Source organism: Dasypus novemcinctus, chromosome 3 (assembly GCF_030445035.2).
Source record: "Dasypus novemcinctus isolate mDasNov1 chromosome 3, mDasNov1.1.hap2, whole genome shotgun sequence".
Taxonomy (NCBI): Eukaryota; Metazoa; Chordata; class Mammalia; order Cingulata; family Dasypodidae; genus Dasypus; species Dasypus novemcinctus.
This window is the reverse complement of record NC_080675.1, coordinates 149,369,496-149,385,529: the sequence shown is the minus strand read 5'-3', so window position 1 is coordinate 149,385,529 and position 16,034 is coordinate 149,369,496. Positions and strand designations below refer to the sequence as shown.

The 16,034-nt window shown below is 53.1% G+C and overlaps 2 protein-coding genes across 6 annotated transcripts in view; one reads left to right on the top strand and one right to left on the bottom strand.

The window, feature by feature from the left end:
• Positions 1–1,001: 1,001 nt before the first annotated feature.
• On the top strand, positions 1,002–13,262 carry CYP11A1 (cytochrome P450 family 11 subfamily A member 1). Its single transcript, XM_004476623.3, has 9 exons — positions 1,002–1,383; positions 4,404–4,559; positions 6,141–6,340; positions 7,490–7,693; positions 8,161–8,318; positions 11,240–11,406; positions 11,683–11,761; positions 12,261–12,458; positions 12,888–13,262. Exons 1-9 carry the CDS (start codon positions 1,115–1,117, stop codon positions 13,017–13,019), a joined length of 1,563 nt encoding a protein of 520 aa, XP_004476680.1. The 5' UTR covers positions 1,002–1,114; the 3' UTR covers positions 13,020–13,262.
• The window catches only part of CCDC33 (coiled-coil domain containing 33), a 115,386-nt gene continuing 108,356 nt past the window's right edge, over positions 9,005–16,034 (bottom strand). For 4 of the 5 annotated variants that reach the window (XM_058294480.2, XM_058294483.2, XM_058294482.2 and 1 more), the window contains 2 exons: positions 15,914–16,027; positions 9,005–15,023 (listed from right to left, as the gene is read on the bottom strand). In XM_058294480.2, coding sequence (XP_058150463.1) covers positions 14,895–15,023; positions 15,914–16,027 — 243 coding nt within the window. In that variant the 3' untranslated portion in view covers positions 9,005–14,894. Of the gene's footprint in view, positions 16,028–16,034 lie in introns of all 5 variants that reach the window. The other variant, XM_058294481.2, reaches the window with a different exon arrangement.

Here is a 16,034-nt window from a genome sequence, read left to right as displayed (position 1 = left end):
CAAAAGGAACACGATGTAGTTAACAAAATCTCTAGGAGGGTAAACAAACAGGCTCAGATGCCAAGGTGTTGGGGCATTGCTAAAATCACACCCCAGGACTGCTTAGTGGTGACCCCACTGAGCCCCACAAGGCTCCAAGGCTGCAGAGGAGTCCACGCGGCACATGCCTCACCCTGATACTAGCGCTTCACTAAAATTTCACAAGGGAGCATCTGATTGGTAGAGCCCAAGTCGTCTGCCTGCGTCCTAGTTGCAGGGGATGCTGGGAAAGTGAGTTTCTGTCTTCCGCCTTGACGAGGTGCGCAGTCATTTGATGGAGAATCTCCCAAAGCACCTCCTGTGTGAATTTGAGCCTGGGCAGCCCAGCCCTGGAATCCCCAGCTGTGTTTGATAAAAGCCAGGACCACCTTCCTTGCCCCCAGAAACAGGGTTTGACTGCTGCCGCTGGCTAAAGACCCCCTCTGTTGGGAGAGCTTCCCAATAAACTCCTGCTTGTCTGCAATCCTTAGTCTTCATGTCCCAGTGAGCACTGACTTTCTCTAACAAATTTCACTAATTTATTTTTTTACATAATAGTATCTGTAAAAATAATATTAGCAATACCTGCCAATTACAAAATTTTCAAAAAATATAGAGCATTTTTTTCCACAAGTAGAAAAAGTAGAATTTTAAAATTCAGGGAACTATAATAAAACAGTTTATAATCACACACATAAATAGGTGGGTCACAACTTGCTGCCGCCAAGCTGGCAAGGTGGTAGGACCCCGAGTCCCTCACATCCTGAAGGGTGCCTGCATATGCCTTGGGGCTATAGAGGGCAGCCAGCAGAGGTAGAGGGCCAGGTATCTCAGGGGCCAGCTCCAAGGGGTCTCCTTGCTCTGGGGAGCCTCTCTGGCTGTGGAAATACCAGGCTAAGCCTTGCGACCTCACTCTGGGAGGGGCTGTGCATGGGCCAGAGCCAGCAGGAGGAGGGCCTCCACTCCGCTCCGCGCTTAGCGGCTCCACGCTTAGCCTTGAGCTGGGGTTATAAGCTTGAGCGGGGAGCCTGGGCCAGAGTTGCCCCGGCAGACCCTGCTGCAGTGGAGCAGGGACAGTGACAGTTGTGGGGACAGCATGCTGGTCAGGGGGCTCTCTCCCCGCTCTGCCCTGGTCAAAGGTTGCCTGCCGCTCCTGAGCACCCTGTGGGAGGGCCCGGGACTTCCCAGGGTACCTGCCAGAGAAGGAGCCAGCTTCTCCACTCGCAGCCCCCGCCCCTTCAGTGAGATCCCCTCCCTCGGTGACAACGGCTGGCTGAATCTGTACCATTTTTGGAGGAAGAATGGCATGCATGAACTCCACCACCACCACATGCAGAATTTCCAGAAGTATGGTCCCATTTACCGGTAAGCCTGGCGAGGGGTGGGGGCCGGTGGGATCGGGAGGCAGCGGGGCCTGGCAGCCCTGCCGTGTCCCCTCCCACCCCAGGCTCCTGGCCACCTTCTGATGTGATTTCTCCGAGGCCTGAGCTTAGGTGGCAGAAGAAGAGAGGCTTCCCATTCTGCGGACTCAGTTTCCAGGCCTGAGGTCTCCGCTCTCCCCAGACCCCTTTAAAACTTTGTGGGGCTGGTGAGAGAATGAGCACTAGGAAAAGCCTCCCGCATTGGTTACCCCTAAGACACCTGGTGAGGGAGGCTGCCGATCCCCACCTGTGATCCCAGGAGGAGCCTGAGGCTCAGAGAGGTCAGGATTCTTGCCCTGGTCACCAGCGCCATCCCTGTCCCGCTGGGGTGCGGCCCTCGGCCCTGTGTGTTTCTGGAGGGGCTGGTTCTGTCCCTCCCACGTAGCCTGGGTGGGGCGCTCCCCGGTGTCCAGGATCTACCTTGCTCCCTTGTTCCTGGTTTAGCAACCTTCAAGCCACACCCAGGTTCTTTTTTGATGGCACAGCTGAGAGGAAGGGGAGGTGGTGCAGGTGGCAGGTGGGCGTGAGGGGGGGGGACGACAATGAGGGACAGTGCATTTTACTTAGGAGAAAGGGTCTAGTGGGACAGGTATGAAAACATTCAGCGCGCAGGGAGCTGGGGATCTGAAAGGCGGGCTGGCTGGGTGTGGCGTAGCGGGGAGCCAGGCTTGTTGTCTTGCTTCCGGCTGCCCACGGGTCAGGGTCACTCCCTCCCGCGGCCGCAGCGCCTTTTGAAGTGTAACTGGCTGTTTTATGCAGCTGCTTCGGAGGCAGGCAGGGCCCCTGGCGGAGCGCCTGGGCTGGGGAGAAGGGTGGCCTGTGCCTCTCCCCTCTCCGCGTGCCCTCAGCTGTCTGTGTCTCGGCCCCCGACCTCACCTGGGGAGTTGGCCCCTTCCTGTCAGCCTGCCACTTCGCCCCCTCCTCCTCGTCCCGGCTTCCGATGCCCCCAGTAGGAACAAGGAGCGAGAAGGACTCCCTTCTCTTATCATGCGCCGTTCTGTTCTTTGAGTCACTTTCATCTGAGCTTGCAACACGTGGGTGTCATTATCCCTATTTTACGGGTGGGGAAACCGAGGCCCAGGGAGGCGAAGGGTCCTGTCAGGGACACACAGCTCAGCAGGGCTGGAACCCGAATTGTCTTCCAGTTCTGTGTGCCGTCATGATACTCAAGCCTGAAAACCATAAACTTCTGAATAAACGTGAGGAATTTAAATATGACTTTGGTGGTTGTTTTCCTTACTACAAATGTTCCTGTTCTTCATAGAACAAGTTGGAAAATACAAACACAAATGAAAAACCGAAATCAGGTACAATCTCAACTTCGATAAGAGATATGCTGTTTGATGTTGTCCCACATCAATATATCAAGAACTTCTTTTCTCTCTCGATATAATTTTAAAAGGCAGCACCATGTTCCACGGTATGGATGAGCTGTATTTTTCCAGCAGTTGTTTATAGTGGCCCTTTGGTGCCCACCGTCCTTTTCGCGATTAGATACAATGCTGTGACAAATGCCCTCGGCCTGGCCGTCGTGTCAGGGTCATTGCCTCGGGCTGGATTCCCAGAAGGGGGATTAACAATAACAACAGTTCAAGGACTTTGCTGAGCTGGGGGATTGGGAGGGTGGAGTGGAGCACGTGGTGGCTGGAAAAACACTGGGATATTTTCTGGAAGGCCACAGGCAAGCGAAGGAGAAAGGGGGAGACAGCCGAGGTTCCGGGACTCAGGGGTTGAAGCAGCCTTCTTCCTTGCTCTCTCTCACTCTCTCTCTTTTCACAAGCACTTGGCTGGTACCTATGTGTTTTTGCATCTTGGTTTTTGCCTTAAAGCAGGGGTTCTTAAACTTTTTTGTTCCACGGACCGCTCTGTCGGTCAGGTGAAAACCACGGAGCCCTTACTAAGTCCACACTATACTGGATACTATTTAATAAATATATCACACCCGCACCAACATGTCCCCACAAGAATCATGTTTTTTTGAATTTCAATTCAAGCTCACGGACCCCTTGTTAAGAACTCCTGCCTTAATATCTATCTTGAGTGAACTTTCTTATGCAAATGGCAGATGGAAGTGAGGAGTGAAATTTTCAATTGTTTTCTGAGAATTGTATTTTACTAGAGACAATCTGCAAAGTGCTGTGCCAGGTATACCCATCCTTGGGGCTTGATGTTTTCTTGCAGTTTTAATAGGGAGAGAGCTTTGCCAGGTGTCTGAGTCCTGGGGGTAGGGGGGCCACTCCCAGAATTTCCACCCTGCAGCCTAGAAGAGATGGGCTGGACTTGGTAGATGGCCTGCCTAGTTAGCCACCTGAAATTGTCCTCCCATGGTACATGGAGTCACTCCAGTGATGACATGACAGTGGGCTATGTTTCTGAGCTCTGCAGGTGGGTGAGAGGGTGGGGGCACTGAGGGTGTAGACAAAGGCAGAGCGAGTGTGGGAATTTGGAAGTCTGTGGGATGGGATGAGGGTCGGGCTGAATCTGAACACGTGCTGGGGTGTGACAGTGAAAGTAAGGATGATGATGAAGCTGCCACTTGGAGTGCTTGTTGAGGGCCCCGCCTATACAGTGCTTCATACCATTTCATCCTTCAGCTTCCCCGTGTGATGGTACTGTATTTCTCTCCATTGTATAGAAAGAAAACTGACTCAGATAGGGTAAGTGACTTGCCACAGGTCACATGGTGAGTGAGTTGTGGAACCTGCAAACCCCAGCCCTGTCTGACTCTGGAGCATACACTCTTTTTAAAAAATTACTTATTTATTTTTAAAGGAGATACCAGGGATTGAACCTGGGATCTAATATATGGGGAAGCAGGCTCTCAATTGTTGAGCTACACCTGCTTCCCTGGAGCATTCACTCTTAACCATAAGGTGGTTGTGCTGAGACCCCCTTCTGATTGCCCCATGTTTCCAGGGGCACCTTGGATGCTTATGTCACATCCCTTCTCCCCTGCCACTCCAGGGAGAAGCTCGGCAACAGGGAATCAGTTTTTATCATTGACCCTGAAGATGTGGCCATTCTCTTTAAGTTCGAGGGCCCCAACCCTGAACGACTCATCGTCCCACCCTGGATGGCCTATCACCAGCATTATAAGAGACCTGTTGGAGTCCTGTTAAAGTGAGTCCTGGGCCATCTCCTGGCAGCAGAATGGAGATAAGGGGCAGCTGTGGGGAGGGCAGAGGTTGGGCCTGAGGGGCTGGGGCCTGTTCTAGCTGGTGTCTCTAGGCAAATAAATCCCTGGAATCTTCTTGCCTCCATAAAACAATGATGGTGATGATGAATGGTCAGCTCAAGATCTTAATGCATAAGAAAAGACCTTACAAAATTCTCATTTATTGACTCATTCATTAAGTCTCACTGTATTGAGTACCTACTATGTGTCAGTTGCTGAGGGTCCAATGATGAGTAGGGCAGGGCCTTGCTACCTAGAGTCCCTCAAAGTCTAAAAGGGACAGTGAGAAACACAGACAAATCTGTGTTAAGTGTAGTGGGTACCATTTTCCGTTAATGTGCCCATCAAAAATTTGAAATGTGACCTTATCAAGTGCTGGTGAGGATGCGAAGCAACTGGAACTCTCATGTATTGCTGGTAGGCGTATAAACTGTTGCCACCACTTTGGAGAATGGTTGGACCTTACCTCCTAAAGGTGAACATTCACATACCTATGATCCAGCAGTTCTGCTCTCAGGGAAGACTCTGAAGAAACCCTTGCACGTACTCCCATGTGCATGTACTAGAATGTTTATGGTAGTGTTGTTCCTAATAGCGGGAACCAGCAAATCATCTCAAATGTCCAACAGGAGTGAATGATAAATGGGGTTATGTGCCTGTCAAACGACTGACTCAGGTTCCCACAACAGTATGGGTGATACTTAGGAACATAAAATTGAGTGAGAAAAGGAAGTCCCCTGAAGCATGATAGCTTTTTAAAGAAGTTAAAAAATAAGCACACTTTTTCTAAAGTATGCTTTAGAAATAAATGTAGATCAGATATAGAAAACCATACATAAAAGAAAGCAAGGGGTTCAGGTTGGCAGTCCCTTAGATGGGGAGGCAGGACCACATAGGCAAATCTAAGGTACCGTCAAGTTTTCATGTTAGGTGGTGAGTTTATCCTAACGCTCTTATAAACAAAACACCCTGACACAATGAAAAAGGATTTGTGTGGCTCGATTTTCAAGAGTGTGCCATGAACAGAGGATTGTGATTAACTCAACTCTGGACACCTGAGCTTCCCAACCAAGGTGAGTAATGGGGCACGGTGGGGGTGCAGAGGAAGAAAGAAAGGTCAATTTTCCCTGTGCAGGGATCAGAAAAGTGACACAGAGGGGCCCTTGAATTGCCCAAGGTGTGCCTTGGCCAGGAGGAAGGCATGGTGGCATGGGGGCATGCCTGCAGCTGAGTGCCAGAAAGTTTCTTAAGTGTTGTAAGAATATTAATTCCTGGCTTGCAGCGGTGGCAGAAGGAGTGAAGGGGGGTTGGGGGGTGGGGTCCAGGTTTTTGTTTTCTTTTGCTTCCTTTCTTCCTGTCTCTTCTCCCAGCCCGGAAGGAAGCACAGAAGAGTTGGGAGGAGATGAGGGCTGGTCCCTGATGGGAGTGTGGGGCACTCTGAGCTATGGCCTGGCCTCCTGGGAGAGCCGAGCTAGACCCCTCGGTGTTTTCCAGACCTGTCTGCTAGAGACTCTGTGTTTTCTCAGGAACTCGAGAGACTGGAGGACAGACCGGGTGGTCCTGAACCAGGAGGTGATGGCTCTGGAGGCCGTCCAGAACTTCGTGCCCCTGCTGGAGGCAGTGGCCCAGGACTTTGTCAGTGTCCTGCACAGGCGCATCAAGCAGCAGGGCTCTGGGAAGTTCTCAGGGGACATCAGCAGTGACCTGTTTCGCTTTGCCTTTGAGTGTAAGGGGCTTGCACCTGGAGGGCCTGGGGGTGGGAGAACTCAGCATCCACTCTCCCACTCTGATCCCCAAGACAGACCCTGCGGAGGCATTGGAATTGGCTTCTGGGATGTACTGCTGATCACATCCTCCGCTATCAGCTACCAGGGGAAGCTGCATACCCTTTCTCATCTGGCATTCATACTGTGGGGGTGAGGGTCCCCAAAGCACAGGCTCCCATTGCCACCATCTTCCAAAAGCCAGAGCTTTGTTCAGCCCTTCCATCAACAAGTCTCCCTCTCCAGGTTCATAGTCTTGGAGTCTGTGAGGGGAGGTGTTTTAGTTTCCTAGCTGCTAAAACCAAAGCCATAGGATGGGTTGGTTTAACAGCAGGTATTGCCTCGTGGTTTCAGAGGCTAGAAGGCTCACTTCCTCCCAGAGCTGGTATCTTCTCGCTGATTAGCAATCTTTGGGGTTCCTTGGCTTCTCCATCCCATAGCAATGCATATGTCAGTGTCTTATCTCTTCCCTTCCCGGCTCCACTGATTTCCAGCTGCTTCTTCCCAGGGCTTCTCTCTCCATCTGCCTTTCACTCTGTTCATAAAGGCTTCTAGTAATCCAGATAAAAGTCCACCCTGATTCAGCTGGGCCACACTTTAACTGAAGCAGCATCTTGAAGAGATCTTATTTCCAACGGGTCCAAACCCACCAGAAGGCAGACCAAAACCTAGAGCAGGTCCAGACTGGGGCATACAATTCAATCCACCACAGGAGGTGAAGCTTGGGTGGTTAATCTGAGTTGGATATCGGGGAACATGTAGGAGTTATACAGCTGGAGATTTGTGGTGTCTGGAACTTGATGTGAACTTAGAATTCAAATTCTTGACACAGTAGGGGGGAAAAGCTTGGGATTGCCAGAGACTCTCCTGGCAAATCTCTCCTAAAGGGCCGGGGTGGTTGTCGGAAGAGCAGCTTTCCTCAACCTTGCTCCTTCAGTTCTTTAGGGTTCAGACCTCAGTTTCTTCACTGAAGAGGTTGGGGTTGGATGCAAGAGATCCTGCATGTTAGGAGGGTGGGTGGGTGGGAGTCCCTGGGAGCTAAGGCTCTCAGGTGTCCAGGTGGAGGAGATCCTCAGCCTCTGCCTCTTGCCTCCTGCCCCTCCACCCTCCAGCCATCTCCAGTGTCGTATTTGGGGAGCGCCTGGGGATGCTGGAGGAGGTGGTGGACCCTGAGGCCCAGCAGTTCATTGATGCCGTATACAAGATGTTTCACACAAGTGTCCCCATGCTCAGCCTCCCCCCGGACCTGTTCCGCCTGCTCAGGACCAAGACCTGGAGGGACCATGCAGCTTCCTGGGATGTGATTTTCGATAAAGGTGAGGGCTGTGTCCTGGGCAGCCAAGTATGGGAATTGGGAGCCTTATCTATCTCAGGGAGTAGGAAACCCAGGCCTGTGAGAGAGCACAAGAGTCAGCTGGGAGCCCCAGGTTGGGCCTGCCTCTTTGTCCCGAGATAGGTCAGTGGCATTGACTTGCCATACAGGGAACCTATATTCTGGTGGGCAGAGATGGGTGCCAGGCATGACCTGGAGCTCCTGTAAATGGTGACCAGGTCCTGGCTATTGGGGATGATTAGATTTTTCTGGAGGAAGACCAAAGCAGCCCATGATCCCCAGAGGGTTAAGGACAATGTTTCAGACCTGGCTGTGCTTGGTAACAGAAGACTAGGATTTGGGTAGGAGAAGGCAGGGGAGGCTGGGTGGAGGGGCCGAGCATAAAGACCGTCCTCCTTCCATCCAGCCTGCAGGGAACCTCACTTTTATTTCTGTCCTCCTGCCCCACAGCTGAAAAATACACCCGGAACTTCTACTGGGATATGAGACATCAAAGAGACTTCAGCAATTACCCTGGCATACTCTACCGCCTCCTGGGAAATAGCAAGCTTCCCTTTGAGAACATCAAGGCCAACGTCACTGAACTGCTGGCGGGAGGCGTGGACACGGTGAGGTTGTGTCACATGCCCTCCCCCTACCAGACTGCACTGGCCTCTGGATCTGCAGTAAGGGGTGTCCTACCCGTGTGTGGTACATTCCCTCTCTCCTGGCTCCATCTCCTAAATACTAGTCTACTAGGAGGGTGATGTCAAAGGTCATCTGTGGGACATGTCCAGGGGCTGGTTGGCCATTTTTTCTTTGCCTGTGAGATGGGGTGAGGCCCAGGTTCTCCAGAGAGTCTTCAAGAGGAGAAAGCTTCATCTGGAGGCTTGCTCTGTGGAAGCCCAGTGCGCAGCCCGGCCTGTGTCCATCCAGCCACAGGTCCCTAGCCTCTGAGTGGAGGACACAGCTCATTCAGATCCCAGGAGGCCAGTGGGATCTGCCCCAGGCTCTGCCCTCCTGGGTCCAACCACTACCTCCGTCTTCACGTGGCCTTCTCTGTGTCTCTGTGGCTTTTCTCTTCTGTCTCTTCTAAGGACCCTGGTCAGTACAGTTAGGACCCACTTGGGTATTCCAGGATGACTCAACTCAAGATCCTTCATTTCATGATCTGCAAAGACTCTTTTTCCAAATAAGGTCACACACAGGTTCTGGGATAAGGACATGAGTGTGTGTGTATAATTTTTAAAAACTTACTATTTTTTATTTTTAAGTAAATTTAATTTCAACTTTAAGAAATAAGATAATAGGCAGCTTAACAAATTATGGAAGCATTACTTTATTAACTTTTTATTTAAAGTGTTTTTAAACTTACAGGATGGTTACAAAAATAACACAAAACTGACACAGGAATTCAAACACACCCTATCCCCCAGATACCCAGATCCACCAATATTTATCACATTTGCCATACCATTCTGTTTATCTATCTATTAATCCATCTATCTACCGATCCACCTGTCACTCTGTTTTTCTATTTATCAAGCCATTTTCTGAAGACTTGAGTATAGGTTGTATACATCATGCTCTTTGAACGCCTAATACTGCCATGAACATTTCCTAAGAATAAGGATATTCACTTATCTAACCACTTTAAGTGCAGTTCTCAAGTTCAAGGAATTTGACACTGATATAAAGTTTATAGTCTACATTCCAGTTTTTTCATATGTCCCAGTAATGTCCTTTTGAGTCTTTTCTCCTTATTAGATCCCACCAGGATGGCATAGTATATTTAATTGCCATTGTCTCTTTGGTTGTTTTGGTTTTTTTTTTACTGTGGGAACATAAATACAACATACACATTCCCATTTTCGCTATTTCCAAGCATACCATTAATTCAGTGGATTAACCACACCTACTGTGTTGGGCCCCCTCCCCCCCGATGTGATAGACGATTGCCACGCGTGGTATCAGGGCTGAGGCTGCAGCTCCCAGGAGCTGACGCAGCTGAGGGGGAGTAGTGAAAGTCAGGAGAATGTTCTGGAGGTGAGTGAAAATTCAGCTCATCTTGAAAGACAATGCCAGGAGGAGAAAGAAGGAGTTGCATTTCAGGGCCAGGCAGAAGCATGCGCCAAAGCCCCGGGGACTACTTAACTTTCTTTCCTAGTTCATATACTCATATTATGTTCTAATGGAGGAATTTTGGTCCCAGGCTGCAGGTGGATGTTTTAAACATAGGTTATTGTCAGCCATGCTGAAAAGACCTCTCAAAAACGCTTACGGGCCGAACGAGCATTATTATTATTAGGTAACGTTCATTGAGTGCATATTACATGTCAGGCAGGGTTGTAAGCTTTTAACTCACTGAGGCACAGAGAGGTTAAGTACCTTGCTCAAGATCATACAGCTAGTAACTTAGTTAACTTTATTAAGCAAGTGTCTCCTGAGTACCTACTCTATGTCAGGCCTTGGAGGTACAGAGATAACTGCACACATTTGATTGAGTCTTGAAGGAGTACTTCCTTGTTTCCTAGGTGAGGAAGGGAATTCCAGGGAAGGAAACAGCATTTGAACGAAGTCTGGTGGCATGAGGAGGATGTCTGGGCATGGCGAGCTATGTGTAGCTCTAGGGAGCTGGAGCATGAGGTGAAAATTGGGGGCGGGGGGAGAGCCTGGAGGAGCAGCAGGCAGGGACCAGGTGTCGAGGGGCCTTTTGAGTCAATCAGAGCCTCTGGACTTCATCTGGAGGCTCTGGGAAACCAGGGAAGGCCTTTAGGCTGGGAAGTTGCTGTGGACATTTTGTCATTGCTGCCTCTGCTGGAAGGAAGAAGAAGGGTGTCCAAGCCTTTTGGACAAAAATATGATCCCTGTTAAGATAATGTGCCAACGACCCATGGCCTAGCCTCTTCTCCCAGGCGGGAGGGCTGCCCCAGGCTGGGGCCACAGATGGGCTTAGCTTGTCACCATGGAGAAATCTGCGACTGTGGGGTTTGACTAGGGTCATTCAAATCTCCACCGAGAACACTGAGATAGGCTGGTTCATCTCAGTAGGAGCCACATGCTAAACTGTGCATGGGTAGAAAAGGTCTGGTTCTGGTGTCAGTACCTTTGAGCCTTACTTTAAGCTGTGCTGGTACAGGCGAATGCTGAGGTTTGGGGAGGTTATACTGGGTAGAAGGGTGGTTGTCCAACAAGGCTTTTTCAAAGGAATGACAGTCACTAGGTGTACATACATTGCCGAAATAGGATTTGGCCTCTCCAGGCCTCTGGGATTCTTTGGAAGAAGGTCCTGGCTGTCAGGTGACACTCTACTGGCTGGGGAAATGGGCAGGTGCTGGAGGTACAAGGGATGAGGGCAGAGATGTCCCTGCTTGGGGGGAGAAAGGCTTCTTGGCCATCTGCCTTTTCAGTTGTTTTGCTTGTGCCGATGGTGGTCTCTGGAGCCTGGGATGGGGGGCAGGTTCTTTGAAATGAAATGTTAGCGTGGGTCATGGACCTCAAGGCACCTGAGGAGTGACCGGCCCTCCCGGTCTTCTGCAACCCCCGCCAGACGTCCATGACGCTGCAGTGGAACATGTACGAGATGGCACGCAGCCTGAGGGTGCAGGACATGCTGCGGGCAGAGGTCCTGGCAGCGCGGCGCCAGGCCCAGGGCGACATGAGCGTGATGCTGAAATTGGTCCCGCTCCTCAAAGCCAGCATCAAGGAGACTCTGAGGCAAGTCCCCATGCGCCTGTGCCTGCCCCCCACTCCTCTGAACCCCTGGACAGGCGGTGCCAGGGCAAAGGGCTATGAGGAGCAGCTGCAGGAGGAGATGGGGAGTAGGAAGGAAGAGATTTGGAGGAGACGGCTGGGAAAGGGAAGGAGGAAATAGAGTCCAGGGCTTGCCTCCAGATTCCTCTGGGGTGCCATGCCGGATTGGGAGGCCGGGGGGGGGGGAGGTGGCGGCTGCACCCTTGAGGCCATTAACTTCTGAGTGCCCTCCTCCCACAGACTCCACCCCATCTCCGTGACCCTGCAGAGATATGTCGTAAATGACCTGGTTCTTCGAGATTATAATATTCCCAAGAAGGTAGGTGCAGTGAGAGGCTGCAGGCGCTGCCGGTCAGACGGATGGCAACCACAGGGCTTCTGTCCTGCCTTTCTCCCTGGACCTGGGGCTTTGGTGGGGGCGTCAGCAGCAGCAGCCCAAGTGTGACTGCAGGGCAGGGTGGGGGCACGGAGCGCCGTCCCCACTGGACTCTGGATGGTCGCTGGAACCCAGGGGCAGGAGGGGGACCCCACAGGCTGCCTGGTCTCAGGGAGCCCTCTGGGGCGAGCACAGGGCCGGGCAATCCCTCGAGCCTTGTCTTAAACCATTCCTGGATCCTGCTGGACGTGGGGACAGGGACACCAACCCCATTTGATGGGTGCGTTTCAGCGAGGGGCAGGGACTTGTTCAAGGCTTCCCAGTGGGCCATGTCCTGTCCTGGTCATCTGGGCAGCCTTGTCAGGGCCCAGGGATGGCGCTGGGAGAGCAGGTGAGTGGGGAAGCTGGGTGTTACTCAGCCCCTGTCCCACCCCGTCCCCAGACATTGGTACAGGTGGCCACCTATGCCATGGGCCGAGACCCCACCTTCTTCTCCAACCCGGACACTTACGACCCGACCCGATGGCTGGCCAAAAACAAGGAGGCCATTCACTTCCGGAACCTGGGCTTTGGCTGGGGTGTGCGTCAGTGTTTGGGCCGCCGCCTCGCTGAGCTCGAGATGACCATCTTCCTCATCCATGTGAGTGGGGCCAGGAGACACCGGGCACCGGGGGCGGCCCTGGCCCCTAAGGAGGGCACCAGCCCGCGACTCCCTCTCTGCCCCCATGTACTTGCCTCTGCCCCTCCACCCAGCCCTGTGCTACTGCCTGCTGTCTCCTCTTTTGAGCCAATCCGCACATCAGCCCTTGGTGCCCCAGGCCATCCATTCCCCTACAGTGGGGTTGGGATGTGCGTGGGGTGGGGTGGAGTTTGCAGAAACTCATTAAATTCAAGGCCTAAACCACAGGAACAAAGCACTCACCGTGGGTTTTCGGGTGCGGGATGGTCAAATGAGGAGCAGACGGGCAAACTCCTCAGAGCTCAATGCCACTCACCGGCGCAAGTGAACTGGCCCAAGGGAGACAGACCCTCCCCTCCTCTCTCCTAAGCCCACCACCCCCTTTCTCAGATGCTGGAGAACTTCAGGATTGAAATCCAACACCTCTGTGACATGGGCACCACGTTCAACCTCATCCTGACGCCCAAGGAGCCCATCGTCCTCACCTTCAGGCCCTACAACCAGGACCCGCCCAAGGCGTGACGGGACCGGGTGCACGCTGCCCTCCCGCCCGTGGCCGGCGGCGGGGGGGAGGGAGGCCCGGGGGCCCGCAGGCCGTGGGGGCCTCCGCATCTGCAGGCCTCTGTCCCCCGGACCTGCCCCTTCCTGCCTGGCTCTGGCCAGGAGGAAGTAGCTGAGCAGATAGATTTGGCTTTGGGTGGTCAATTTCCTCCACCTCGTCCCCCTGCATGCTCACCCACCAAGACAGTAAACCGCTGAACTCTGTGAAGTGTTGTAATTTACATCCGACCCGAGAGGTGTTGACCACGCTGTGAACATGGCCTCTGGCCCTGGTCCACAGCCCATTTGAGGCCTGAGTGGGGGACCCCAAGCAGCCACATTTGGAGCCATTTTTGCTGTGACCTTCAGCAGCTCAGGAGCCAGCAGGACCAGCCTGGCCATTCCCTGGGGCTGGGGGCGAGGCAGACGAGGTAGAAGGCTTACTGCCCCTGTGCCCGAGGGAGCGTCAGGCAGGCGGACACAGCTGCTGGTCAAGGGCCTGAGGGCCGTGGGCCTGTCCTGCCTTCGCGGTGGGCTTGGCTACGCCAAACTCTGGTGGGTTCTCGGTGAGGGCAGGAGAACTTCCTGCCAAGGCCCAGCAGGACTCTCGGGCACCACCAGGGGCTGTTGCTGGGGGCCTCGAGCAGGTGCCTGGTTCTGGGGGTGAGAGACCAGCAAGCTTCCTCCAGCCCTCCTGACCCTCCTCAGGGCTTGCCCCAGGCCTCGGCTGCCTGCCCCGGGGGGCGGGGGGGTGGGCAGGGGGCTACCTTCCCGGGCTCTGCTGCAGTCTGTGGTGCGTTATTCAGATGGTCTGACACTGGGCCCAACGTCCGTCCCTTTAACTCCCTCCCCGAGTTTCAGAACTTCTGGCCCAAACAGGTGCCTGATTCTCCAGGCCCTCAGTTATTCAAGTTTAAGTCCTGCAGACAGACAGGGAAGCGAGCCCAGCTCGGGACAGCCGCCCAGCTGGCGTGGCTGTTTCTGCCAGCCTCTTCAATTTCTGACTCCACTCCTGGAAACTTTCCGTTTTCTGTCATCACACAGCCCTCTTCCCGATCTCTTTCTCTTTCTTTCCCACCTCCTTTCTCTTTTCCAGGCCTGAGTCCTCTTTAACTAAGAAATGTTAGCGCTGAAAAGGGCCTAACGGACAAAGAGGTCAAGCTCTGCATGGTGTAGACGGGTACACTGAAGCCCAGAGCAGTTCCTTGCATCCCCCAAGGTCACCCAGCCTGCTTACACCTGACTTTCGGTGGGGGCTCCTGACTTTCAGTGGGGGCTCTTTCTCTTGGCCCTACCTGCTTTGTGTTTCTGCCTCTCAATTTGGACAAGACCTTGCCAGCCTAGCCCAACCCTGGGGCACTTCACACTAAGAAGTTACTGCCTCAGGAGGGCTTTAAGTCTTTCCCTTCCCAAGAGTCAGAAAATCTAAGTTTGAAAGAAGGGATTTCAGGCATTATGGAAGGTTTGGAGGCAGGTGGAAAGAAAGTCTCAGCCTCTGTCATATCTCCCAATGGAGCTGGCCTCTGGTGGCCTCACTTCTTCCAGAGGTCTGGAGATCCTGTCTCCTTGGCCACTGCTTTGGAAGGCCTCTTCTCCCCCGCTTCTTGGGTCCACTATGACCTCTGGCTTTCCAAAGATGGTAGCTCCCACAACAGATAGGGAGCTACAGGGCTGAGGCAGGGATCCCAGGCCAAGAAAAGACCAGGGTGAGGGATGGGAGTAGGAAGCTGGGGTCCCCCGGCTGCCTTGCTCCAGGAAAAAGGCGAATGCTCAGTGAGCTACAGAATTTAATAAAGCCATTTTAGGGGGCGGGGATGAGGTTTCCCAGCACAGAGGGAGGGAGGCCTGCTCCAGTGCTCACGTCTGCTGGGATTTAGAGGTCTCCGTCTCAGAGTATGAGGGCTTATTGGGATTAATCTCTGAGCTGGGTGGCAATGGGTCCAGCTTTGAGGGTCGCCTGTGGTCCTTGGAGTGGGTCAGGGGGCTCTGCGGTGTGCAAAGTGAGGCAGGTGAGTGCACCTGGCTCCGGGGGAGTGACCCGCCCAAGGGCATCTGGCTTGGCCAAGCCATGCCTCCGAGGATCCAAAATTCCTTGGGCCATGACTTCTCAAAGATTTCAAAACCCATCTAATCGCAGGGCACATCTAATCTCTCCAAGAATCCATAGGGCTCAGCAGGTAGTTTGCAGAGGTAGCCTCTATTCCTTGTCAGTTCCTTTACCCTTTCCAGGCCTTTTCCAGGAGTCCTGGGGCCTCTAGCCATGAGCAAAGGGCTGACAGTTCAAGAGCAGGGGATATCTGGCCTTCGCTTGGGGTTACTGAGTGGCCCTGGGGCTGAGCTTGAGGGGGTGTTGTGAACAGGCCTCTTTGGTTTTGAGCAGCTGGCAATATTACTTTCTGCTACATGCTCCCCTGCCTAGCAGGTTTGGCATGTAAAAGGGTATCCTGTCTACAGGATTGCAGTTGCCCCAGAAGGGTGTGCTAATGGGTTCCGCATGATGGCGTTGGGTGGGTGGGCCACAAGCTACTCTACCCAGGACCAAAGCCATCCTTAAAGTAACAGTCAGTGCCAGAGCATTCTAGAAATGCTCATGTGGGCTTCCAACATCCACAGCCATCACCTGTTTCTCACAGGTGGGTTAGACTTGCTGTGGGATAGCCTCGGCAGGGGTTTTCTGTTCCCCTCCAACAGCTGCGGAAATTGAGATGGCCAGGGCTTCGGTTGGTCAGAGTGGGAACTGGAGCCCAGGTCTATGACTTTCAGCCTAGGCCCTTGTCCCCTGGGTGGTTTTTCTCATGGTGCATTGACTTGGGGAGTGGGTGGCTGCCAGCTCCACCCCTGGAACCCTCAGGAGCTCCTCTGGAGGGGTCACTCACAGGCAGGTCTGTGATGATGGTATTGGAGGGATGCCTGAAGCCATACTCCTGCTCCTGCAGCCGAGTGGCCAAGTCCTGCTTCTCCCGTCCCCAGCGTCGAGCTGAGTCCTCTAACTGCAAA